Genomic DNA, 26,640 nt, shown 5'->3' on the forward strand with positions numbered 1-26,640 from the left:
TATATTGTTTATCAACTATGTAACAAACCAATCTACTAAAACTATCATTACCCGGCCAATGTGGCTCAATGGTTGAGTGTGGACCTGTGAACCAGAAGGTCAGGGCACATGCCCGGGTTATGGGCTCAATCCCCAGTGTGGGGTGTGCAGGAGGCAGCTGATCAATGATTCTCTCTCGTCATTGATGTTTCTATCTCTCTCTCTCCCTCTCTGAAATCAATAAAAATATATATTTTTAAAAAGCACCCTTCTTGGCTTCAAATGAAAAATCTATAAAATGGGTCGCTGAGAGAATAAAATGTTAACGTGCTGAACACAGTGTCCACTCCTTCATAAATGTTAAGACATTATTAAATTGCAAGTCAGATATTTTAAATTTAAATGCATTTATGAATGAAGGTACAATATAAACACATTACACTCTCCAAAGCCATGTAAAACCCGAAGGCATTAAAATTTATTAAATGATGCAATAACAACAGAATTCTTTATTTACAATAGCATTATTTAACATCAAATAAGCAAAGAGCATCAGCAAAGCAATATTAACTTGCATAAATGTATTTAAAATTTCTCTGAATATATCTACCTTTGCATAAACTGCTCACACGAGAAATACAAACATCGATGCAGGTGAACAAGGTGATGTTCAGAGTCAACTCCATTTGGAAAATAAACCACAACCTGAAACACGGTAAGCTTTCTCCTGAAGAACCATAGTTAATATATTGCTTAATTTTACCCTTGTATAATCTTTTCATATACACACATCTCAGATGCAACTTCATGAGGAACTGTACAAATAAAACCCACAAATGACAAAGGAAAAAGAGACAGTTAAATGTTTGAAGAAATGTATCATCATCACCATCCAACAACGTAAAGGTTGAGTGATGATGTACTTATTCAAAAAATTGTACACAATTCACTATACAAATATAATACATCGGACAGCTATGTAGGAATATACAAGACTTAAAAACAGATCTAAGGCATTATGCTAGATTTTAGCATTTTGAGGTTCTTGCACATAGCTTTTACCTGTAGTAAGAAACTTAAAAGATTTTGTTTTAGTCTATAAAGAAACACCAGGGAGAAAATTCTAATTAAAATCGAAGCCACTACAGTAATTTTCTTTTGTGCAGAGAATGCTTTGCTCTTAGGCAGCACACTACCATACAAATACTAGAAAATTTTAAATTCACACCAACAATTAATGGCTTAAGTTGCATTTCAAAATTGATTGTGTATCTTTGGGTTCTACAGTGGATGTGGGCCACCCATTTCATGTGGTCAGCCCATATGAACTCCATTTTTAAACACAGATTAAAAATTGCATTATATAAACTGCAAAAACATTGCTTTCAGTTATTACAGGCCATAGGATATACACGTGGGGAGGGACATTTTAATCTTTGAGTCAAACGAATTCATTGTAGTCAAAGAGCTCACTTCACTTTCCAACTCACCACATTACATGAACACTTAAATGAGTCTTACAACCAAGTGAATGTATGTATACTTTTCACATTATTTGTTTTTCACATTTAGTAATAAAAGTAAAACACTGATTCTTTGTCCTATTAACGAAAACCAAGGACTCAGTCTAACAAATTTACTGTGTACAGCATGAGAAATACTGATAACGAAGGGGATCGATTTGGCTTTTGCTTCCACAGTGATCAATATGATCAGAGGATTCCTTCACTTACTTTTCTTCTCTTAATTAGATGTAAAGCAAAACCCATTCATTCCCTGATCTGAGCCATAAGAGAATTTATAATCTCTTTTCCTTCAAAATAGCTGTGATCATGAATTATTCGAAATGATCAGCATCATTGGTTTACAGATTTATCTGACTTGGGGTTGACATTAAAACACAGTGGGCAGATGGGTAAACAGTAAAAGATACACAGATTTTATAATTTTTTTGGACAGTGTTACAGTGAAAGGGGACTTAAAACTCAAAACAAATCCAGCTTAAACTCCATTTCTCCTTTGTGCTGTGTGAAGTTGAAGTCATTCTAAGTCACATGTTTCTAAAAAGCAACTTAAAACTGGTCACATGACATCGTGTAGGACATAAGCCTTGGCACACAGATTCGGTCATGGAGTTCTGGGCCAACGTCTGCTCGTTTTATCCATCGCAGTTGGGCAACCCAGGGTTTGGTTGAGAAGAGTAGAGCCTGGTGAGGGGGCATGGAGACTGATGGCCCCGAGAAGTGCTGTTCTGGGCCACCTCCCTGTAGTGAGACCCCTCTCAAGTGGAAAAAGTATCGAAATGCAAATTTCCGGAAAATTTCTTTAGTATGGAGCAACACCTTCAGACTGTCTACTTACCATTTATCTTTGGGCTACCGGTATATCTCTCTCTATAATCCATCTCTTGTACATATAGGGAGAGATATACATATTAATAGGGGTAGTTTGTCCATTGTCCACCCGGCCACAAATAAACAATCAATCAAATTTCAAGGAAAACCCTCTCTGTTCCTAAAAAGCCTGGCTTAGTGAGATATAAAATGCTTTGCTTTTTAGACATCAAAAAGACACCATTCTGAAATTTAGGTAAGAAAGTCTTAGGGGTTGGGGAGAAATAGCTCAAAAAAGGTAATCAGTTTCTTGGTATTGCATTTGTCTGAAACTGACACCAATTAATAAAAGATTATTCCCCTTCCCGTGTGGGTGAGAGAAACAACCATGAAAGTTGACTGCTCACCACAGATGGTCTTCCCGAGGTTCATTAAGAAAGAATATAAACATATAAAAATCAAGAACTGGGTCCTACAGCGGCTGCATATCATATAGATTGGATAAATTATTTATGAGCAGAATCACAAGGTTTAGAAAATAAAAAGTCTCAAGTCTACAAATTAGGTCTAATCAAGGCATTGATATCCTTTACAAAACACCTTTAGGAGACATTGCTATGAAGATATCTAATTTAATACTGAAGTACCTCATTTTTGAGTTAATTCCACAATATGTATACTTCACAAAAATTATACAATTAAATCACGTTCTCAACTTAAATTATTGCTTGTTTACATATAAATTGGATTTTATGTACCTTACAAAACTTCGGCTTAGCACTGCTAAAAAAAACAAAATAAAAAACACATGGCGGAGGTGACCCCTGTCGTGTCTCTGCTGCTGTCAGTGTGAAACACGCTAGGATTTCCTGTGTTGTGGATCTGTGTCGCTGGGGACCAGGGCAGACACGCTTTGGGAGCAGGTGTCGTCAGTGGGATCGGGGTCGTGCTGACTCTGCTCCTCTCCTTGCCAGTAAATGCATTTTTCTGAAATTTAAGTTAGCAATTGCTAAGTGGCTGGCAAAACATTTAAGGAAATAAGGGGCTTATCTGGTTTCTGTTGCTTTTATTGTTTTGTTAAATGAATGAAAGTGGGGTGGGGGGAGGACTGAGAAAAGAAGAGTCAGGATCAGGGAGGAAGAGGAGATGCTAATCCAAGCTGTCTGATCAATCGAAAGGGAACTTAATTTGAAAATGAATAATATTTCTTCTTGATTAATGATTTAGATGAACTTGTTTGGTTTTAACAAACAAAAAACAAAAATAAAAAAAGGAAAAAGTCCTTGTTACGTGAACAGCCCTCTCACGTGCTCCTTTTCATCTGTTCATTAGCTGGAAACTCTTCCCAACTTGGCCTTGAGAGCTTTCTGCAGATACCGGCCTTCACTTTGTGGGCGTCTCTGTCCATACAGCGCTGTCCATGGTGTCTGCCCTGCTTTTATCCCAAATGCAGTTTGATTTTTTAAAAAACCCTTTTCTTTCCCCCAGATGAAATGGTTATCTTTTGTACAAGACTGATTAGCCAGGGAAAACAAAGCAGGAAACCAGTGTCTGGAACCAAACAGGAACAGAACAAGAGCACGGTTGTTTTCCTTAAATACGTACATTTAAATACATTCAATCTGACATGGGGATGAACGTTGCCTGTCAACATTTACTTCGCAGGAGAGATCTAAGTTGCACTAAGGTGAATGCAGTGAACAGACTGAGCAACTGTCTGGACACAAGCTTCAGGCTGTCGAGAGAGAGAGAGAGAGAGAGAGAGAGAGAGAGAGAGAGAGAGAGAGAGGCAGGCAGCCCCTCTTGCAGCCGCCAGTTCCCGGGCCAGGCCCACGTCTGCTGAGCTCGTTGGGCAGACCTGGCTGGCAGGCCGGCGGGTCAAAACCAATAGATGCAGCTCTCCATCCCAGACCAGGAAGTGTTGTGAGCAAGTGAGCCCAGTCAGCTGAAGAAAGAAGCAACCAGCCACCTTCAGTGTCAGCAGTATTTCTGCAGAAAAACAGAAAGATCTCTGAATATGTGGTAAAACCATCATAGAGCCCATCACAAAACATCAAAATATTCAGCCTTTAAACAAGGCCAGCCCCAAAGGCTGCCTCTGGATGAGTTGCACCCGATTTAGAAGCAGACAGATGGCACTGTCCCTCAGTGAACACACAATGTTGGCAAAGGCCAGCAGAGCCCACATGGAGTGAAGGACGCTGCAACGGGTTTCTGACTGCTCCTTCCGAATGACTGCTGCCCCTCAGCAATGACACCCTCGCCCGCTCCACTCTCTCCCGCCCGCTCAGAAAGCATGAGACTCCCAGGGCTGAACTGCCTCTGCCTTTTGACAGCATCTGACCCAGAAGCGACACCACTTTCTAATCCTTCCTCAGCATCACCCAGTACAAAGTCAATTCCTATAAAATAAAAGGTCTCTCTCTTTTTTTAAAGTTTACTTTTAAAAATATATTTTTATTGATTTCAGAGAGAAAGGGAGGAGAGAGAGAGAAACATCAATGATGAGAGAGAATCATTGATTAGCTGCTTCCTGCACACCCCCTACCGGGGATCAAGCCTGCAACCCAGGCATGTGCCCTGACCAGGAATCAAACAGTGATCACCTGGTTTACAGGTCAAGGCTCAATCACTGAGCCACAATGGCCAGCCTAAAAGGACTCTCTTGACTCTCCTACCGAGATACTCCCAAGGTTCCATGGGTGTGTTCTCTCTGGCAAGCTAAATCACCCAGGGTGTTTGCTCAACAGGCATTCTTGCTAGTTTCTGGTTGGTGATGCACTGACAATCGATTTGAATGACTGGAGACCCAGGGCTATATACTTGTTACTGTAGTGAGCAAGAACCTTGTGCAGGTGTTTGTCTGGCTGGTGAAAGTGTATCTGTCAATGCGTTTTCTTTGGCCATTGACTTTATACACTTTCCCCCAAGTTTTCACTATTTGCTAATATTTCATTAGCAAATATTAATTGAGTACCTACTCTGTGCCAGGTTCTGGGGATATAATCAAAACAAGCCATTTCTGGTCACTGCTCTCAAAACACTGCTGAATGGGCCAGGAAGGCAATTAAAGAATAGTGTGATCCGAGTAATGTGAGGGGAACATTAGTTGCTGTGGGAACATATAACAACTGCTTGCTCCTGAGATTTAGATACTGAGATACAGAATTTTAGCACATCAGGGCCATTAATGATGATCTAGTTTAAGTAAGATCAGGGAGGAAGTCAACCCAGAATAACGGATTTCACCAGAGCACCTTGGAAAGTGATCTGGGGAAACTGGCCAGCTCATGAGTTTTAGGAGCTGGAGGTAGAGTTACCTGCCTGGGCACTTACACAATTCTCCCCCCCGCCCCCAACCTGAAAAGCGAGCCCAGGACACCTCCGATTATATTTTCTCTTACAGAAGAACACCCAGTGTATTTTTCTTCGTAATGTTTATCCCTAATTTGTGTCACTACATGATTTTGCATAGAAATACTTGAAGGTTCTGACTGAAATATGAAAAAAAAAATCCTTCAAATTACAGTTAATCTGGAAAAAAATGCTAATGGAGAAGATTTATATCCTTCAGAACTTTAAGGCAGGGTTCTTTAACATGGACCAACATCAGTAAGTGGCTCTGAGCCAGACTCAGGTTAGTGACAGACGCTGAGCATGGATGGCATGTGTCGCTGGAGTGGTGGGGCGGGGCATGCCATCCCAGCTGTGCCACAGAGTGGGGAGTCATTGAACCCTTTTGCACTTAATATACCTTAGAGCTGTGTGAGGATTAGACAAAAGAAGGCACAGAGAGCGTTTAAACAGTTCCTGGGACAGAATAAATGCTCAGTAAATGTCATCATCAGCATCATCACCAACTCAAAGTGAGCCCTAGTTTCCATAACACTAGTAAATACAGGCAATTACAGCTATGCTTTCTCCAAGAGCCAGGAGACTGGGCAGTGAACGCAGTTTAATATGTATAAATATGAAGATATAAAGGACTGCTCTAACAAGTCCTATAAATTTTGGTTAAAATAAAATACCCGTCCCTCTCTACATAGTTTTTGGGTAAGTCCACAGTTGTATATACCAGCTCTGCTTAAAGCAAACTATAATTTTAATCTCCATTTATAGACAAATGGAACACAGATTCAATTAATAATGAATCACAGTGGTTTCTAGCTCAGCAAATAGAACCCAATTACCAATAAAACTTCTGAGGAAAGTTCTTTGATTTGCCACAGCACAGAGCACATCACAGCACGTGGAGTAAGTGACTGAGCCCTCGGCGCCCACATCAGCGGCCGGTGACACAGGCAGTGATGTCGCTATTACTCATGGATTAAAAGGGATATACTGTACACAGCCTTCTCTGAAGGAAACAAGAGTGTCCGTGACAGACTGTTCTCTGGCCTTACACTCAGCATAAACAGAGGACAGATGGGTAAGCCAGACTCAAGAGGGGCCTGGGAGAACAGGTAAAGTGAGAGGGTGAAACGGCCCCCTCGGTTCCGAAGGCACCTCTGATGGAGAGCGCCTCCTGTACTACTGAAGTCGCCTTTTGTGATCCTGACGATTCTTCCATTCCAGGTTTAGCGGGTACCCATCAGGCACCTGGGCTCTCGGGGCCCACCCTGCCCAGTGCTCGCCTCTGCACCGCGCCCAGCGCCAGCTCTGCAATTAGTCGAGCTTGGGCGTCCCTGCCTCTCCCTCCTTTCTCCGGTGCTGCTCGGGTGGCCCTCCGCTCCTATGATCTGACCCATCACTTCCGAGCTGTGTGACCTTGGATAGATGACCTAATCCTGAGCTTCACTCTTCACATCTAAAAATGTTGGGAGGCCCAGGTTAGAGACCACAGGTCATCCCCTCTCTTAGAGGTTCCTCCCCACCCCAAGGTTAAGAACCAGTGCTTGAGGCCGAGAGCTCGGCTAAGGGTCTTTCTTTCCCTGCAGGATGGCAGCAGGAAGGCGACAACCTGCTCCTTTGTGGCCTTCTCCAGTGTCAGCCGTCTAAAACCCAGAGGAAAGCCTTTGGAGGCGGGCAGTAGAGTACAGGGCGAAGGATGCACAAGGAGCTCAGAGGCCGGGTTCACTCCCTGCTGGTGCGGGACCTTGGCCGGGCTTTACACGGCAAAGCTGTACTTGTGCCAACACCAGTGTGGTTCGAATGAGGTCACTTAAACAAAGCTGAGCGAGAACGTGCAGTAAGTGCTCAATACACGCTGTGCGCCTGTGATTTTAAAGAAGAGCGAGCGCTCTGCGTCACTCAGGCCAGTCTTTTCTGTTTGGAGGTGATGCAGTGGCAGAGGGAGACAAGGCAAGTGAACCCCCGGGGTCGTGGAAGACAGGAGGGGGGACTGGCTGCTGGCCTGGCCCAGGAAGTGCTGCTGGAGCCTTACCCCCACCAAGTGGTGGGCCAGCACCCAGCCACAATGAAAGGTGAGGGAGGGAGGCCTGATGGACTCGGTCCTCCCGACAGAGACACAATGTGCTCGGAGGTTCAGCCCCTGGCACTTCTGGGCTCAGCTGGCTCTCCTCTGTGGGAGCCTCATCACGAATAACCTTGCCATTCCTGGGAGGTGCAGCCCAGACCCCCAAGCCTCTATTCTGCACATAATCACCCCTGAGCTCCGGGCCCCCACCTGGGGAGGTGCAGTGCACAGGAGGCAGGACTGGCATCTGGGAGGCGCCAGCCAACGTCAAACCTCATGCGATGGCACATTTATTCTAAACACATGGTTCATATGAAACAGGCTCCATTTTCTGCTTGAGTTTCTATACTGATCCGTCCACCATTTAGACAAGTTGTGCATCTGGGTACATAGAAGGTAACATCTCCTGGACTCCCACCCACAGGCCTCTGTGCCAGGTGACTGTTCTCTCAAAGAGAGATGACACACAGGCAAGTGCACACACTCTGCCATTAAAATCCACCTACTGCTTTTTAAGCTTGAATGGTAATCTCAACAAAACCACCCAAGATCCATTTATTTTTGTAGGAAATTCAACATCAATTCTACATTTTCTCCATTGAGAGGGAATTTTTAACTTAAAAGAGAGTATCTAGTGCTTACACATCCCTTGTCTTAAGAGCCCCCCAGGGCAAGTGTTACAGAGCCTTCCTGTAACCGAGCCCCTGCTAGGCCCACAAGGCTCTGGGTTCTAAGCACTAATTAGTCTACTGTTTCAAGACTATATGTTGAACATGGTAATATTACTCTCCTTAGAACAACTGTCAAGGTAACAAGGAAATAATACACAAGATAGTTGCCTAAACAAAATGGATATAGACAAACATGTAAGCAAACATAAATTCAATGGTTTGCCCTAATATGACTAATTCACTGCCACTTTATGTTCTGCTTTGCTATAATATCATTCCAGGGCAAAATTAGTGTTCTTAATTCGTACATCACCATCAGCTCAATTAAGATCAGCTTAAAGGGATAATTACTCACACAGAACCATTGTGAGTCAGATAAAATTAGGAGATATTAAAAAAAATCACAGCATTATAACAATCTTCAATCACTCTGCCAAGTTTGGTCTATAAAACATTCATGCTCACTTTACCCAATTCACACATTTCTTCACTGTTTCTTACCCGTGATGCGTCTCCCTCCTGCTTAATCATATCCATTCCAGGCAGCTGGTTTGAGAAGAGGCTGCCTCCCCTCAGAGCAGGATCATTAACCTGAGGGCAACAAGACAGGACAACAGGTATTTTTAGCGGGACGTCCAGAAGTGTGGTGGGGAACAACCAACCACCAACGTTCCTCTTGCTGGAACTTAGGAGTAAATGATGGGGAAAGATGACTATGTAAAAATGGTAGTCCTCTAGCATATGGAGAACATGAAAATAAACACATGTTAATATACTAGCTGCCTTCAAATTAAATTTTATTTGTCTTCTGTATAGAAATCCAATAGAGATGATCATATTAGAAACATTTTCATATCATATCATGTTCATTTTGGGGGCTGAATTAGACTAATGACTCATATTTGGGACTTTGAAGACATCTGAGAGGCTCCTCATATCCTTGGTTACTCAGGCAAATTATAGATTAGTCAGAGCCAGTGTGAATCTGAATTTGGGGACTCTTCCAAGACTAAGTGAGCTGTTCATTAGCATTTGTACATGTCTTTTACTAATGACAAAGTGAACGTACAAATGCTGATCGAGGACTTTGTCATGAGACACACACTGCAGTTGTGTTTTGGGGGCTTCCAAAATAACTGTGATATTCAAAAGGTTGAAATCCATGCAAAAGTTTCAGAGCAATCTGGACTATTACAAATGCATCAATTACACTTGGGTAGGTTGACTAGGACCCATACTAGATTAGACCATCTCAGCAGCCCTCACTTCTCCTAGAAAGCAAATCAGGAACCACTAGTGGTGGCCCATTTTATAGAAAACTCAACATCAACACTACCTCTCATGCACCACTAGGAATTTTTATTAATATCTTCTTATAGAATAAAAACACTGAGGCACTGCAAAATTCTGTAAATTTTCAGTAAATTGTGGTTTACCAACCTCAGAATGAAATAGACCTAATCCAACTTAATCTTCACCTTTCTCACAACTGTGATCTAATGGAAATTCATGGGGCTGTCAATGGCCTGATTTCTCCAGATATAAAATCTGATTCAGGGTCCTTGCCACATCTACACTTTGAATGAACTACTGAGGAAGTAGAATGCCAAGCATTTTGTGCCCCTTAAAAATAAGATTTTCTATAAACACAATTTAAAAATTATTAACCCACACCTTTACCTCTGGCTCAGCCCTACCCAGCTTTGTTTTTTTAAAAATATATTTTATTGATTTTTTGCAGAGAGGAAGGGAGAGGGATAGAGAGCTAGAAACATCAATGAGGGAGAAACATTGATCAGCTGCCTCCTGCACACCTCCTACTGGGGATGTGCCCGCAACCAAGGTACATGCCCTTGACCGGAATCGAACCTGGGACCTTTCAGTCCGCAGGCTGATGCTCTATGCACTGAGCCAAACCGGTCAGGGCCCTACCCAGCTTTTTGAGTCCCAGGCTGGCTCCTGAGATACCAGATGCTTTGAGTCTTTTCCCCACCAGTGGAGCTGGTGCATACTTAGGAGTGGGAAAACTGTTTCAATGTTATTCAACACAAAAGAGCACCATTAAAAAAATACTGACAAGAAAACCATGGCATCCACATCCAAAGATGACAGAACTAGTTCTGGGTCACCCCTGTCAGCCTCCTAGCAGGAGTGAAGTATCATTTAAAGCTAATTGGATGGCAGGTAGCTTGGCCTGTGATTCATCTGGTTTTATATTTAGAAAAAAATCAGTTCTTAAACTAGAAATCCAAATAAAGCTATTTAGAAAGCACATTCACCATTCCATGTTCAGAGATTCATTTTAGCTGTTGCTAAATTCACCAAATAAGAGAAAAATTTAAATGACAAGAAAGTTAAGAAATGTTTTCAAAGATGCTTGAGCAGTCACAAATGCTTTGATGTGTATTTTGTCATTAACAAGTATTCCTGATAATCGCACTAACAGAGGTGAAAAAACACTCCTCAAAATAAATGTGGAGTTGACAGCAGATGCTGAGTACAAGGGAAGATCCACTGAAATGAAGAAACAGACAAAACGTGGTGATCGGAAGACACGGGCTCCTCAGGGTGCTCACCTGCTCGGGACCCATGGAGGACAGCCCTGACGTAGGCACGGAGGTCACTGAGGTCATGCTGATCTGTCCTGTCATCTGGTTCATGTTGCTCATCCCACCTGTGTTGGTCGCCATGGATACATTGATGTTCATATTGTTATTGTACATGCTGGTATTTGCTTGCTGCCCAAAGTGTGGTGGGGACTGCTGTGAAAACATGCTGGAATGCAATGAAAAGATGACAATGTCAGCGCCCAGTGCAAACAGGCAGGCAGCTTGGAGCACTTGCTCCTCCGGCATTTACTTCAGAGTGAAAGAACCGAGGCGGGGAGAACCCAGGGTGGGACAGCCAGCAGGTGCTGAGGCCAGAAACAGCAGGGCCTGAAGTGCTTAATGAGGCTGCAGGGGCGGCCGCAGCACCATGAAAGTCTGGAGGGCTGCTGCCCACTTTTGTGTCTGCACTGGACAAGCTTTGTGGCTGTTCCCTTTTCTTATCCACACTGATAAGGATGGCTTCTAGGGCACTGCCTTCTTCAGCAGTTCATAAACTGGTGAGGTGCCACCTTCTGGGGGGGTTCCTTTTACTTCCAAGGAAAAGACTTCAGACTAAGCTTTTTCAAATTCTGGTGACTTCTGCCCTAGAAAAAGCAAGCTGGCTTACTTAGCAGTTTATTTGGTATCGCTTGCTTGTGTAAAGGAGTTAAGAAAACTACAGAAAAGAGACTTGTGGTCTATAGGAAGATTCCCTGGTGATTAATTAAATAAAAAAGACACAGAAACACAGCATACCTGTTTCCACCCATAGACCCCTGTGCCCATCCGTTCATGTCAGAGGAGGCCTGATAGGCGGGGCTGGCCTGGGTCTGCTGCAGCATGGGGCTCTGCGTGTGCGCCATTCGGGGCGACATCAGAGGGCTCTGGGGTGTGGTAGCCCCAGTAAAACCGGGATCAGGTTGCTGACTTATTCCTTAAAAACCAAAATAGAAATCCAAAGGAGACTGTTAGTTTGATTGTAGTGACTAGGGGAAAAGAGAGCATTCAAGTTAAATACACACAGAAAATTACTTTCAAATATCTGCTCATGTACTGGTTAATTACATATATTTTAAAAAGATTCCAAGGTGGGATAAAATGTGTGAAGAAAAATATCTCCATGTCTTAATTCTCACAGCAGTTATAGGGGTACCTCGGAACCATATTAACCATCATGGCTAGAGGTAGAGAAAATATTATTTTCTCACATAAACCTTTCCAAATCAAGAATGGTCAAATATATATTTTTCTTTAACCTGAAATAGTCTTTAAATTTTTATATATCACTATAAGGACTGTTTAAACAGAATTGAAGTTTCACTATATATAAAAAGTCAACATACTTGAGTAATTTTTTTACTGAATTAATGTCATTCTCTATGAGGCAGATGCGTTTTTACAAATAAGCAACTGCATTCACGGTGAGCTGTCTGGCTTCAGAAAGGGCTCGATGTGCGCAGTGCTATCCAGGACGAGCAGGAAGAGGGGACCATTCAAGGCAAGCTTCTTGTTCAGTTTAGAATCAAGTGGCATTTAGACCAAATGGGGGGAATGTTGAGAAGACTATTCTAAACCATCAAGAAGGAAACAGAGGAGAGGAGCTTGGAAACAAAGGAGGCAACTTCTCGGGAAATTTCAGGGGTGATATTGAGGTAAGCAGGTTTTTGCCCAGAAGACATGTAAAACATGCATATTTAATCAATATTTAAATTAGCTATAAAGGAAAAGTTGAAGATCACACAGGAAAAAGCTGCACATTATCTTTCTGTGTTTTTTTTTTTTTTTAGTTTTTTAAAGAAACACAAATACTTGATAGTTACTTATAAAGCTGGCAAAAGATAGGCAAAGTCATTCTGAATATTAATGTAAGCACTTACTTTTGTCAATAATTCAACTATTAATTGAACATGACATGCACATGAATATTAACATTGATGACACTACACACTTGCCTCTTAAGGCTGACACAACAAATCCATATGAAGAAAACCAAGGGGCCTTCCATTGTGGATCCTATACAGCATTTCTCAAGGATTATCTATTCATTGAAAATCTGGTATAAACTTTGAAGTCTTTATTTTTCAAAGTTGTAGAATGTCTCTAATATTTACATTTCTATATGGCTTTCAACAATTTGTGTATGTCTATTGATTTGTTTGAGTCAGACTCAGAGGTTCAAATACAAATACATATATATCCACCTGTGTTTACAGACACAGACATAACACATAGATCCATACACGCGCACACACACGAGTGGTGGATGCACTGAACACTCACACTGACTTCGGTCATTCTTAAAGTAAGACCTGCACTCAGAGAAAAGGTGGTACCTGAGCTGAGAGACTGGAAGGTACTGTGCTGGACCTGGGGACTCCTGACAGGCCCCAACTGTCCTCCCAGGTTGCCTATCATTCCCTGGTTAGCCAGAGCCATCTGGGAGCCATGCAAAGAGCTGTGAGAGAGGAGCTGTGACCCAGGACTGGGGGACACTGGGGAGAAAGGACTGGAGAAAGGTGGTGGGGATGTAAGTCCAGTACCGTAGTTTGGAGGAAATGGAAACTGCTGTGCATTTGTCTGGGGGACCCGGGGGTTGCTCATAGTTGCGGGCATCCCACTAGGAGCCACCATGCTTGATGTCATATTCAACCCTTGGCCTCTCATCATCAAAGTCCTTTGCTGAACTTGCTGCTGCTGATGCATCTGTCTCTGGCGGAGATGCTGGTTCAGGATCTCCCTCTGCCTCTGGGCCAGCATCTGGGCATTAATAGGTGCCTGAAACGGGGCAGCACAGGGTGGAAAACGTTGGGGTAGACACAGGTTGAAAAACAAAGTGTATATTAGAAACAGGATAAAAAATGGTACAGTCTCGTGCAAAATTATTTGGAAAATACATTTACATGGAAAGAACACTAGAGCTGAGCGACTACTGGTGGTTGAGAACGTGAGCTTCTAAGTTCTACAGAGATGACTATTCCGAAACATTCCATGACGTACACAGGTAAGCCCAATGTTGTACATAGTAAGTGCAATGTAAGCACCAATTAACTTGGGGCTCGAGGTGAGAGGACCTCACGGTAAGTCCAGTCCCTCCTGTCAGAGGACTCTGACCTCAACTTTGAGAATGGCAATTCCTGAAGCCCTTCAGAAAAGGCTGAGCAGAGGCAGGCAGAGAGGTGGCAGGGACAGGTGACAGGAAGAGATGCCGGCACTTGGGGGCCCTAGCAATATACAGCCGCCCCTCATTATTTGTGGATTCCTTATCTGTGCACTCCCTTCCTCACTAAAATTGATTTGTATCCCAAATCAATATTCACAGCACTGCCGCCATGTCATTTACAGACATGTGCAAAGTGGTGGATAATTTGAGACCCCCTGTGCCTACTCCCTCCTGACTCCGCCTTCCTTCTGGTTCCCGCCCTCAGGCTGCAAACAATTGTCCTGTTTGTGGATACTTGGCTCCACGCGTTTCACACTGCAGCACTTTTTGTTGGCTGTGCTGTTTCTGAGGGCTCCTGAGAGCAGTGCTGCAGGGCCGGGCAGTGTCCCTGAGCACGAGGCCCGGATGTGCCTCACAGAGGAAATATGCCATTAGGTGAGTTACAGGACTATTGGCTGTGAGTTCAATGTCAAAGAATGAACAGTACATATTAAATGAGCTGTTTTCAAATGGAAACACACCTAAGACAAGGTCATGTATTGCTAGGTTGCTGAAAATGTTGTGATCAGAGGCTCGTAGGAACCTAACCCTCTACTTCTCCTAGGAGCAGTAGTTCTATGTCCGCTAATTCTTGCTTGCAGTAACTTTATGCAACACAACATGTGAATGATGGAATTGCTTGCACCGCAATAACAATGGCAATGGTTAGGAGAACTACGGAAGATGACTGAATGATGTTACAGATCCCTGTGTTCGTCAGATCATCTGGCATCTAAGTTCCGTCACGCGGGACATCAAGGGGGGAGAAATGGACCCAGCAAAAGCTGATGGGGGGCTGCCCCTTACCTGTGTTGGTACTCCAGGCCTCAGAGTCAGGTTGGACACATTGGACACATTGCTCATTTGATTCATAAGGGGCTGGCGATTCTAAATGGATACACATAGGAATCAGTACACTTAAAAAACCCTATATCCTGAGTGGCCAGATTATTATGATCTCTGAACGCATAATAATCTGGCCACTAAGTTTATTTGTATCTCAAATGGGTACCAAAAGTATTCTAGACTTTTGTTGGAGATCAACCACCTATTTGCCCTGAGCTTTCTATCAGCCAGTGCAAAGGGGAAAACTGATCAGGTGCACAATTTATAGTATCTTTGATATCAAGTAAATGAAGTACTCAAGAGGAGTACACTGAGTGGCCAGATTATTATGCGTTCAGAGATCATAATAATCGGCCACTCAGTGTATATTTTATTTCAAATCACCTTCCTAACAAAATCACCTTCCACCCAACATCTGCCTGCTGCTGGGCACTGAAGCCCCGGGCTTGCAGCTGGATTCTTGTGGAAGCCATTTCTGAATGAGGTGTCACACTGCTCATAACTGGGAACTTACTTTGGACTGTTTGGAAAACATACTGTTCGAAAGGGAGAAAGGGAGGAGAATGACCAGAAGAGGAGGCCAAGGGGAAGACTAGAAAAAGGCAGGTGCTCATCACTCAGAGAAATGAAAGGAGATTGGAAAGCCGCAACATGATTACTGCTGTATTACAGAAATCCGTCCGGGCTTGTTGCTGACAGGGACCATTTCTGTCACAGACAGGACTCCTGACAGGAGCAGCTGGTGTTCTGAGTGCTCGGTTTGGGCTCGGAACTGTGCTGGGTCCCTCAAATATACATATACCGCCCTGTACTGTACAACAAGCCCATTTTACAGAATGAAAACTGAGGCTCAGAGAGCTCAAGATTAGACCATTAGTAAAAGAAAGAAAGGAAGGAAGGAAGGAAGGAAGGAAGGAAGGAAGGAAGGAAGGAAGGAAGGAAGGAAGGAAGGAAGGAAGGAAGGAAAAAGAAAGGAAGGAAGGAAGGAAGGAAGGAAGGAAGAAAGAAAGAAAGAAAGAAAGAAAGAAAGAAAGAAAGAAAGAAAGAAAGAAAGAAAGAAAAGAAAGGAAAGAGAGAAAGAGAGAAAGAGAGAAAGAGAGAAAGAGAAAGAAAGAAAGAAAGAAAGAAAGAAAGAAAGAAAGAAAGAAAGAAAGGAGTATGAAACTTGTAGGATCATCTTCAGAAGTTTTTACCCTCCTAGAAAGCATGGAGTGAGACCGAAGGCATCCAAAGGACACATGATTACTGCTCCATCTGACATCTGTCTTCCCTGTGCCCCCCAACCCCTACCCCCCACTCCAGGCTTCCAGGCACCCACAGAGCACATACCTGCTGTGCTTGGAGGCGATGCTGCAGTTGGAGCCTCAGCTGATTTGGCTGGTTCTGAACCAGGCCTGTGGGCCTGAGGCTGGGCCTGGGCTGCATGCGGAGTGTGGCGTAACTAGGCCGCTGGCCCATGCTGTGGAAGTTGGGGTCCTGCATGGGAGAATAGCTCCCCTGGGCCATCTGGGCCTGAGACGCGTACTGCTGGGGGAAGACGGGCGCCTTCTGCTCCAGCATCATGTTGGAGTCCTGGCTCGAGAACTGGTCTGGATCGACTGCCTGGCTCTGAAGAGAAAGCCCAAGGAACAAACAAAGAAATAAAGAAACTAACAACAGCAGAGGGAATGTAAGGCTGGTTTCTCTCACTGTCAGAGATTTGAAGCCTTTTGTACTATCCTCACTACACAAAGGTACTTTTAGGTTGACTTCACTTTTCTTTCTAGGAAAGCCTTTATGTGAGGCAGGAAGCTGGGGTGCGGCCTGACGTCCCTGTCACCTCTTCCCAGGGAAGGGACCCATGGGCCACGACTATGAAAGCTGCCTACTCACTCCACCAATCAGGTACTGACCTGGACTTTAAATGTGCCTGTTTCATGTTTTCTTGATAGATTATTCATACCTGTACAGTTCATTTTAATGAGCAACCACCTTGGTATCTAGTTGGGATCAGCAGTGTTGGGGTCCCTACCACCATTATTCCCATTTTGTAGATAATGAAACTGAGACTTGGAGAGGTGAAACAAATTGCAAGAAGCCAACCTGGGTTCCAGTTCAATCTGTCGGTTCCAGTCCAGTCTGTGACTTAGGACCTGAGCTACTCACCAGTATGATACACTGCCTTTATTTTATTAAGAAATATATATCTTTATTGATTTCAGAAGGGAAGGGAGAAGGGGAGAGAGAGAGAGGGAGAGAGAGAGAAACATTGATCGGTTGTACCCTGACCAGGAATTGAACCTGTGACCTTTTGGTGCACAGGAAGATGCTCTAACCAACTGAGCCACACCGGCCAGGGCCCCATGATAGTTTTGAAAATGTGGATGGATCTATGTGGGGGAAACCATTCATTGTTGAATTACTATTCTAACTAAATCCACAAAGCTACCTCTGAACTTTAAATATCTGCCCATCTTTGGCCCTGGCTGGTGTGACCATTGTTTGGGAATCATATGGTGCTCCGAAAGGTTGCTGGTTTGATCCCTGATCAGGGCACATGCCAGGGACGTGCAGGAGGCAGCTGATGGATGTTTCCCTCTCACATCAGTTTTTCTCTCCCTCTCTCTCTAAAAATCAATTAAAAAACAAATATGTATTTGCCCAACTTTTACAGAAAGAAAATTTAATTTAATTTTCAAAGAAAACACATTTCTGATGAGTACAAATAAAGTCCACTACTACTTCACATTTCCCAGCCTCACCTACTAATAAGCACATTTCCATAATTCAGTTTAATATGATATAACGATGATGTATTTGATGAGACAAAATAGGAGTAATACAAAGAAATGGAAAAAATAAGACTAAAATATTAAATGATGAAATAACGCCAGTTTTGATAAAAACAGTGCACTCAGCAAACCCAAGGATCACATTTTTAAATGTCACTGAGACAAAACTCAAGGACAACAACACTGAATGCTGAATTCTAACTACCACCCAAGGCAAAGCCAGGCAGCCACACAGGAAACAGTTAAACTCCATTTTCCTTTCTTAATGTATTTCAAGTTATATCAAGTCATTTCTTTCCATTCTGCTGTTCTCAGTATGAATTGACAAGTCTGAACTCCCACTTATGTCTGCGAACTATGGGGATTATGACGAGACTGTTTTTAATGCTTCAGAAGTCTCCAATGACTGCACCACCTTCATCGCAGACCTCATGGCACGTCAGACGTGCAAGAAGTCGATTCGACACTGGGAGGTACTTTTTAGTAACAAGAAACAAAGATGATTCATGCTGCTAAGAGAGGAAGACAGAAACAGGACCGTGATAGTTTTTTCTAGGTTCCTCCTTATACAGTTAATCAGAAAGGTGGCTTCACACCAATTTAGCTAGGTAGCCAGCTTCAGAAAGGCTATGTTATTTCATGAGACTGTGCTAGGTAATTTATGAGATTACTGCTATAAAGTAATCTTACAGCAGAGACTTACTTTAAGTTACCAACTAGTTACCAGGAGGAAGGAAGCTAGCTGAGTACACTAAAATTGGTTAACTTCTTTATAGTCCCACTTATGCTTAAATATCCTAAATATTGTTGTGGGCTAAACCCATGCAAAGGTCAAAATGATGAATGAGCTACAGCGACCTCTAAATTGACTTCTGCTACCGTATGTGCAAAGTATTCTTTTAGAACAAATAGCTTCCTATCACTGGCCCACAAACATAAGATTCATATGGTGATCATGGGTACTGGGTTTGAGGAAAGCACTGAAGGTCACCGGGGCAGCTGTGTTCCATTCTGCGTGTCCCGCCCTGTCATTAGGTGCGCTGGACCTGTGTTTCCGCCTCTTAGCTGAATAACACAAATTCTACGTAAAGCTCATGGCCAGTGTTTTCCGCTCTTGGGCCAGAGTTTATGAGGGAATCACAAGGAGCGGGGGAGAAAGAAACCAGAGCTAGAGTGGCACGAGGTGAAAAGGTATTCTAAAACGCAGGCTGCAGATTATCTGTGGGCAAAAGGAAACGAACATCCTTGTGCCCACGAGATGCTCAGCCCCGCCAGCTTCCGCCTGCGCATACCTGGCTGACCAGTTCGGGTATTCCCAAAGCTCTGTCAATCTCCTCCAGGCCATCGAAGTTCCGCAAGGCCAGGTAGAGCTGGTCCAGGAGAGCACCCTCATCGCTGGGAGACTCGGCGGCAGGGTGTGGGCACAGCAGGTCATCGGGGGAGCTGCCGAACGGCTGCCTGCAAAGACAAGACTTCGGCTTGGGCCCGTGGAAAAGCTAGCTGATTGCAGAACATTATTATTCCTTAAGGACTGAAGTCTCAGTTGACTTCTGGGGTCTTTGTAGTAAAATACTGTACCAGCCGGACACAGAACAAAATGACCTATGCGAGTCCAGGGCCCACCTGGCCATTAATGTTTCCACAGATGGACGCTGACCCCACAAGCACATATATGTTTACTTTGCACTGAAGTGATCAAAGGACTTTTCCTGAACTTTACTAGGAAAGTCTAATTGATTGAATAGTCTTATCTCATAGGAGGCTGTGCTGACCCACCCAGGAGAGGCTAGAGCATGAGAGACATAAAAGCCACGTGAATTTCTGAACTCGGCTGTCGCTAGACTAAACTTCACTGGACTAACAGGACCCTTCTTAGTCACCCAAAAGCAGGACTTGGAAACATGAAAGCCCTCCTGAGTTAGCCAAGAGAAGCTGATCATGAACCTGCAAAGTATGTTTGTTAATCTATAAGGTAATAGGTGATAAAACCATAATATTAAACTCCAAATTCTATGGTATATAAAACTCCCAATATTGAAATTAACTGACAAATTGGGGGAGATTTTTAAAAAGAGCTTCTGAGTCACTTTTACACCAAAGGGGAAATGATACTTATCTTTCCAAAATAGTCTAAATTTGTACCCTTTGAGTTACTATATGATGTCTTAGAGGAAATAAGTTTATAGGTGAGTAACTTCATTCTTAAGTGAACACAGGGACGAAGCTGCCTCTTTAGCCCAGTTGAAAACGCCATGTTTTCTGAAGAAAGCTGGATATGCCACATTGGCCTAGAATCCAGAAATCCTGAAATGCTGATTATTAAAGCCAACAATTTAAAAAAGTTGTAACAACACAGTACATTAAAAATAATCTAGACTTTCCACTGATCCCTAGTTACTTGTAAAGAAAAGCACCCAATTAAGGTCCCTCGAGGACACCCCTCACCTCCTGTCCCTGGCTCCAAGCCTGTAGCCCCACTGCCTCCGAGGCACTGGACCCAGTTAAAGGACATAGTAGACTTCACATGAGCCTACCACCAGTTACCAGAACGCACCAGGCACTCGGGCTTCCACCCACACTCTCAGCCTCTCCTCTCACTGGGGACTCTCTGCACCTGCCTCCTCTCCCCAGCATTGCTGTGGTTCTCGGTAAACAGCAGGCACTGAAATAGCTCCCCCATGGCCCTGCCATACCTTCCCAGAACTCACGTTTAAATACAAATGTGATCAGATCACTCCTCTACTGCTGCTTAGGGAGTGGGAGGGAGGAGCAGACAGAAACACGGCAACCAGGAGAAAACCACAGGACTGCATGTCATGGAAGCAAACGCAGAACGAAATTCCCGAGGAGTGACCAACGTTTGGATGTGGTAAATTTCATGCAAAAAGAGCTCAAGTCAGCCAGAGTGGATGTTGGCTCTGTACCAGGTCTTTTAGGCAGAGACCTCATTCCCCAAAGATGCTATTCACTTGGGGCATTCAAGTATTTCCTTTGTCTAGCTTTATTTAAAATTTTTCAACTCCTGTTTCTCCAGAAGTTTCATTCCTATACACACCCCCGGCCCCTCATCTCTCCACTGGTGATAGGTTCATGGGAAACCATATCATAACCCTCACTTTTCACATGTATTCCCAAAAATCCTGCAAAAAAGTAGCAGCTACTACATGATGAGAAATAGTCAACACAAGAAACTTTACTCTCACGTACATTTCAAACAACAGAAAACCAAGTTAACTCAAAAAATTTCAATTTAATGTGAAAGCAAATCTTTCATGAAAGACAGTGATTCTATTTTAAGAAAAAAAAAATCACTTTTTTATAAATCCAACAGAAATCTTCAAACAAATCATCTATACATTTTGGATTATATTTCAAACCTCCCTTTTACATACCAGATGAGCTAAGGAAAAAACACAATGGAACTACAGAAAATAGAAATTCAGCTACAAATCAGTGCGTATGGGGCTATGTTAGAGATTTAAGGGCTACTGTCTTTTTGAAATATGTACATAAACTAATGCTTGGTTCATAAAACACTAACAAACCCATGCCTAAGCAGGTGGGCTGTAAAAATATAAATGGTGATGGTGACACTTACAGAGGGGATTTTTAAAGAAGCACCACTTTTCCTTTTATTTCAGGAGGGATGTTGTTAGAACCTGTCACCGTCACCTCTGAGGCTCTATGGCAGTAAGATTGGCTTGAAGTTGGTCATAACTTTCTTCCAAATGCAATTATTTAAAATAAAATACGTGGGATGAGTGCCTGGAAAGACTGAAATAACTTCTAAAGTGGCAAAAATATTTTGTTCACACAGTTCCTAGACACAGACAGTTGGAGGTAGGGACCGAGGGGGTAGCATAGGCTACGCTGAGCCCCAGAAACTGCATAACACACCACACTGTGCATCTGGACTCAGTAAAATCAGGATTCTTCCCTTTTAAAGAAACAAACAAACAAACCAATTAAGCAAGCAACCAACCAGAACTCTCATCTGTTTGGGCAACTGAACATCCTAATTCCGGGCTTAGGATGAGTTCCCTAGAAACTCATCTTTCACATTTCATTCAAAAACAACTATCAAGTGTTGGATTTAATTATTGCACTATATTTTTATTATGTGCAAATTTCCATGGAAATGGGTTTTTATTTTATTTTTTACTATTTTTATTTATTTTAGAGAGAGAAAAGGAGAGGGAGAGAGAGATAGAAACACCAATGATGAGAGAGAATCATTGACTGGCTGCCTCCTGTACACCCACTACTGGGGATCGAGCCCACAACCCAGGCATATGCCCTTGACCAGAATCGAACCTGGCACACTTCAGTCCATAGGCTGACGCTCTATCCACTGAGCCAAACCAGCTAGGGCTGGGTGTGTTTTTAACATACCAAATAAACATACTTAGGAAAAGAACAACCCTCCCCCTCACTGTGAAATTAGACTCAAAGTCTCCCTGCCTGTTCTGCCAGCCTCATTGCCACTCACAGTGCAGTGGGAGGACCAGCGGTGCTGGCATCACCTGGGCTTTGTTGGGAATGCAGACTCCTGGTCCCACCCAGACCTGCCTTTCAGTGAGACCCCAGAGGCGGTTCGCAGGCTCAGTGTGGTTTGAAAACACTTGTTCCGCTGGGCCAGCATGGCTCAGTGGTTGAGCACTGACCTATGAACCAGGAGGTCATGGTTCCATTCCTGGTCAGGGCACATGCAGGAGGCAGCCGATCAATGATTCTCTCTCATCACTGATGTTTATATCCCTCTTTCCCCCTCTTCCTCTCTGAAATCAATAAAAACATATCCCCCTTAGTGAATGGCATACAGCAGGTGAGCACCCTTCCTTGTTTAGACAGTTATTAAGCAGTTCCATTAATCTTTTCTTTCAGTGCAATAACCAGCTCTCTACTTTTCTCACCAATCCTACTGCTGGGATCCTATTCATCTTCCGCTATTTTTTTTGTCATTGAATCCCCTGAATCCTTATTAATCACTTTACAGAAAGAAAAACGGGCACACACTGCAACCCTGCGCTGTGCAGCCCCGACTGCGACAAAAGCATTACATCCCAGAGAGGGACTCACTCAGAAACTTGCATTTTTAAGCAGCTCTGGAAATGTAGCCTGCCTGTGTGAAGATCCAGAAACCCTGTTGACTTTCATCATTTGTGCATTTGATAAGAGAATTATATGATTTGAGACTAGAATAATCCCAGAAGGACATAAACATTCACTCTGCAAAAAGTCTTCATGGAGCCTCCAGTCCCAATGCTTTACATATGAGCCGCAAGGCCAAATTCCTCCAGTTTACGTTTTCTAAGAGGTTTGCTTCCTGAAAAGCAAAGCCTGCATCCTTTGAGTTCCCACACTGCCTCTTGCTCAGGCCCCAGCTCTCTCCCTGCCGTAGGCTCTCACCCGCCCGGCTGGCTGGGCAGTGCCATCACTCAGGCCTCCAGGTCCCCTGTGCAACATTGGCTTCCAGTGCTCTGCTAAAACCCAGGGAGATCATGCAGGAACACAACTGTGATGTTACCTTTGCCAGGAATAACACAAAACAAAAAACAGCAATGAGCTGAAACTCAGGCATTCTCCGAGCCACGGGTGATGGGTGTGTTTTTATCCATAAAGCAAAGCAAAGTCAAAGAGCTACCCTGAGACTGCTGGGCTGAGCTGAGAGACCCTGGGGGAGACCCAAGTAAGTAGTGACGTCACACCTGGCAGAGACCACTGCAAATTCTTCCTTAATAAAAGTGCCCCCCAATTTCAATCCCAGATGTTTCACTAACTGAGATCTGTTATGAACTCCCAGTGAAATTACCAATGTACTTAGGGAAATAGGTCAATCACTGGATTTAGAACTTCAAGAAATCCAGATTTTGAAAGTATTGAATAAAAACATTTAGACATAATGATTAATGTAATATTTAAAGATATAAAGTTAAAATCACAAAAACAGCCCTAGCTGGTTTGGCTCAGTGGATAAAGCATTGGCCTGCAGACTAAAAGGTCCCAGGTTTGATTCCGGCCAAGGGCACATGCCCAGGTTGCGGGCTCGATCCCCCCAAGTAGAGGATGTGCAGGAAGCAGCCAATCAATGATTCTCTTTCATCATTGATGTTTCTATCTCTCTAGCTCTCTTCCTTCCTCTCTGAAATCAATAAAAATATATTTTAAAAAAATCACAAAAATAAGCAAGCAGAAAGAGATTATGAAAAATAACTGGGCAAATAAAACTCTTAGAAATGAACAATATATACCAAATACCAGGTAGTATCAATAAATCCACACCTAGACACACTGTAGTAAAGCTACAAAGCAGCAAATACAAAGAACTGTTCAAAGGCCATTAGAAAGATCACCTACAAGGAAATGAAAATGATTAGACTGATAATCACAACCAAAAAAACTCAATAAACTTGATCAGACACCACAACCTTTTTCAAAAAACTATTTCAACGGCTTAATGTACAAAGCCTGAATTCTTCAGTTTGGTCAGACAGCAGCTATTAAAAGGAGAGACTGACTTTGGGCACAGGCATACGTAAAATAACGTACAGAACTCGGGAAGCAGCTCTCTTGGACCTCCTGGGGGCTCAGAACTCACCTGCTTTGGCTGGCGAAGGAGGCCTGGTCTATGGGCAGGATGCTCTCAGGCCACGGGGCAGTCTGGTTTGGAGGAGCTTGTTGTTGACTATACTGGGCCCCTCCCATGTTCATCTCTAACTCAGATGGCCCTAGAAAAAAAGACAAAAGTCTAAAAATCTTACAACTTGTGATCAGGGAAGGATCTGTTTCTGCTATGTATTACAAAGCAAAACATTTGGTTTTTAGAAAATGGAAAAGACAGGAGAAACAGTAATCAGGTGAAAATAAGACACTCTTTGTTCTGATACAGAAATACAGGCAGTGAATATCAAGGCTAATCACCCGCTTCAAGGGCAGTGCAGAGAAGCAGCTCTGCGCCTCTTCTTGCCTGGAAGACCCTTTCTATTCTGTCAAAAAAGATTTTGTCTATGTGGGTTGTATCTTATTGAAATTTACTGTGTTGGAAATTAAAACTGGCCAATAGAAAAACTATCACTTCATTTAAAAATCATTACAATAAACCCAGTATATGTTAACACAAACTTTTTTTGAATGAAAAAACAAACAAAAAATCCAACACCACCTTTTGCTGATGTTGTTTTACATTTTTGAAAATCACTTTAATGTCCTGATTGACAGAAGAGAGTCAGAATTTCCTACTTGCTTCCACATTCCAGCCCCCATGAGAGGAGGAGAGTGAGGAAGGAAAACAGTGTCTTAGTATTATCATGAAAATAGTCTGGGCCTGGCAGACCCCCTTTCCAAAGGGCGCCGGGGTCCTGGGCCGTCCTGTGAGAGGCGCTGGTCTGCGCATGCTCTTGAACCTACTGGGTTCAGTGACTCTCCAATAAGGGTGGAGCAGAAAGGAGGCCAGTAGCTCAGACATGCTCATTCTTAATAGCTCTTTTCAGAGGTTTAAGGCTAATGATGATATGAGCTTTTTAACAATTTTATTGTTATCATTATCCGTAGGCCTGTCTTCCATTACAATAGATTTCCATTATAATCAGAAAAACTCAGTTACACAACAAAGCTCAAAAGCCAGTTGCGGTGCCCTTCAATGACGAAAGACTGAGAATAAATTACATTTCTGGATATAAGGTATTTATTATGATGATTTTTAAATGAAGAAATATTTTTTTAAAATTTCACAGTTTAATTTTGCATGGAATTCTGGTCATTTTTTAGCATTTCTCATGCAACCTCAAATGACAAGAATTTGTTTGGAACCACTCATTAACTTGAAGTAGATTCTCTGTAGAAAGGTGACAGGAATGTCACCTTTCAGAAACAATAACCCCAAATGCACTGAGCAGTTAAGTAGCTGGTTAGGAAAATGGATGCCAGAGGTGGGATGAGGAGTCTGCACCACCTCCTCCAAACAACCATGGCATCTTTCCATCATCAGTTAGCTCCTACTCATGGCACAATATCTAAGTATATGAAACAGAACATAAACGTCAACTTATCTGAGCTATGCTAATGTATAAGAGTAAGGTTAATATGTCAATGATTAAAAAAATAATCTTGAGTATGAGCTGCATTGACCATTAATATTTTTAAATAATGGCTTTATTGAGCTATAATTCGCATAGCGTACAATTTATTTATAGTATACCATCCAGTGGGTTTAGTATATTTACAGATTGTACAACCTCCACGACAATCAAGTTTAGAATATTTTTATTCTCCTCCAAAGAAAAACCATTGGGAGTCACTCCCCATTCTGCCCCCACACCCAGACCCCCAGTCATAGGTAAACACTAATCTACTTTCTCTACAGATTTGCCTATTCTGGACATTTCATATAAAGGGAGTCATACAACATACCTGACCATTAATTTTTAAAAAAATATATTTTATTGATTTTTTACAGAGAAGAAGGGAGAAGGAGTTAGAAACATTGATGAGAGAGAAACATCGATCAGCTGCCTCCTGCACACCCCCTACTGGGGATGTTGCCCGCAACCAAGGAACATGCCCTTGACCGGAATTGAACCTGGGACCCTTCAGTTTGCAGGCCTACGCTCTATCCACTGAGCCAAACCGGTTAGGGCCTGACTATTAATTTTTAATAACATGTGAACTGTATCCAAACAAAATTCTACAGATCCTCACGATTTGTGAGACGTTCTGTAAGACTTGCACCTTCGTGAGGACCCGGGAGAGTCAGTTTAACAGTGGAGAGCAGTGGCCCAGGAACCCGCACCTGAAGGTCCTGAGATGACCCTGATGTTCACCCAGAGTTAGGAACCACT

At 43.0% G+C, this 26,640-nt stretch overlaps 1 protein-coding gene across 7 annotated transcripts in view; it reads right to left on the bottom strand.

Annotated features, from left to right (window-relative positions):
* Positions 1–429: 429 nt before the first annotated feature.
* NCOA2 (nuclear receptor coactivator 2) overlaps positions 430–26,640 on the bottom strand; it is a 276,268-nt gene continuing 250,057 nt past the window's right edge. For 4 of the 7 annotated variants that reach the window (XM_080646263.1, XM_080646262.1, XM_080646264.1 and 1 more), the window contains 9 exons: positions 24,402–24,531; positions 19,096–19,261; positions 16,362–16,640; positions 14,994–15,074; positions 13,528–13,762; positions 11,744–11,921; positions 10,976–11,174; positions 8,901–8,990; positions 430–4,301 (listed from right to left, as the gene is read on the bottom strand). In XM_080646263.1, the coding sequence (XP_080502389.1) occupies positions 4,290–4,301; positions 8,901–8,990; positions 10,976–11,174; positions 11,744–11,921; positions 13,528–13,762; positions 14,994–15,074; positions 16,362–16,640; positions 19,096–19,261; positions 24,402–24,531 (1,370 nt within the window). In that variant the 3' untranslated portion in view covers positions 430–4,289. Of the gene's footprint in view, positions 4,302–8,900; positions 8,991–10,975; positions 11,175–11,743; positions 11,922–13,320; positions 13,763–14,993; positions 15,075–16,361; positions 16,641–19,095; positions 19,262–24,401; positions 24,532–26,640 lie in introns of all 7 variants that reach the window. The other 3 variants (XM_080646259.1, XM_080646260.1, XM_080646261.1) reach the window with 1 other exon arrangement.

The sequence above is a fragment of the Plecotus auritus genome (assembly GCF_963455305.1).
Source record: "Plecotus auritus genome assembly, chromosome: 11".
NCBI classification, from domain to species: domain Eukaryota; kingdom Metazoa; phylum Chordata; class Mammalia; order Chiroptera; family Vespertilionidae; genus Plecotus; species Plecotus auritus.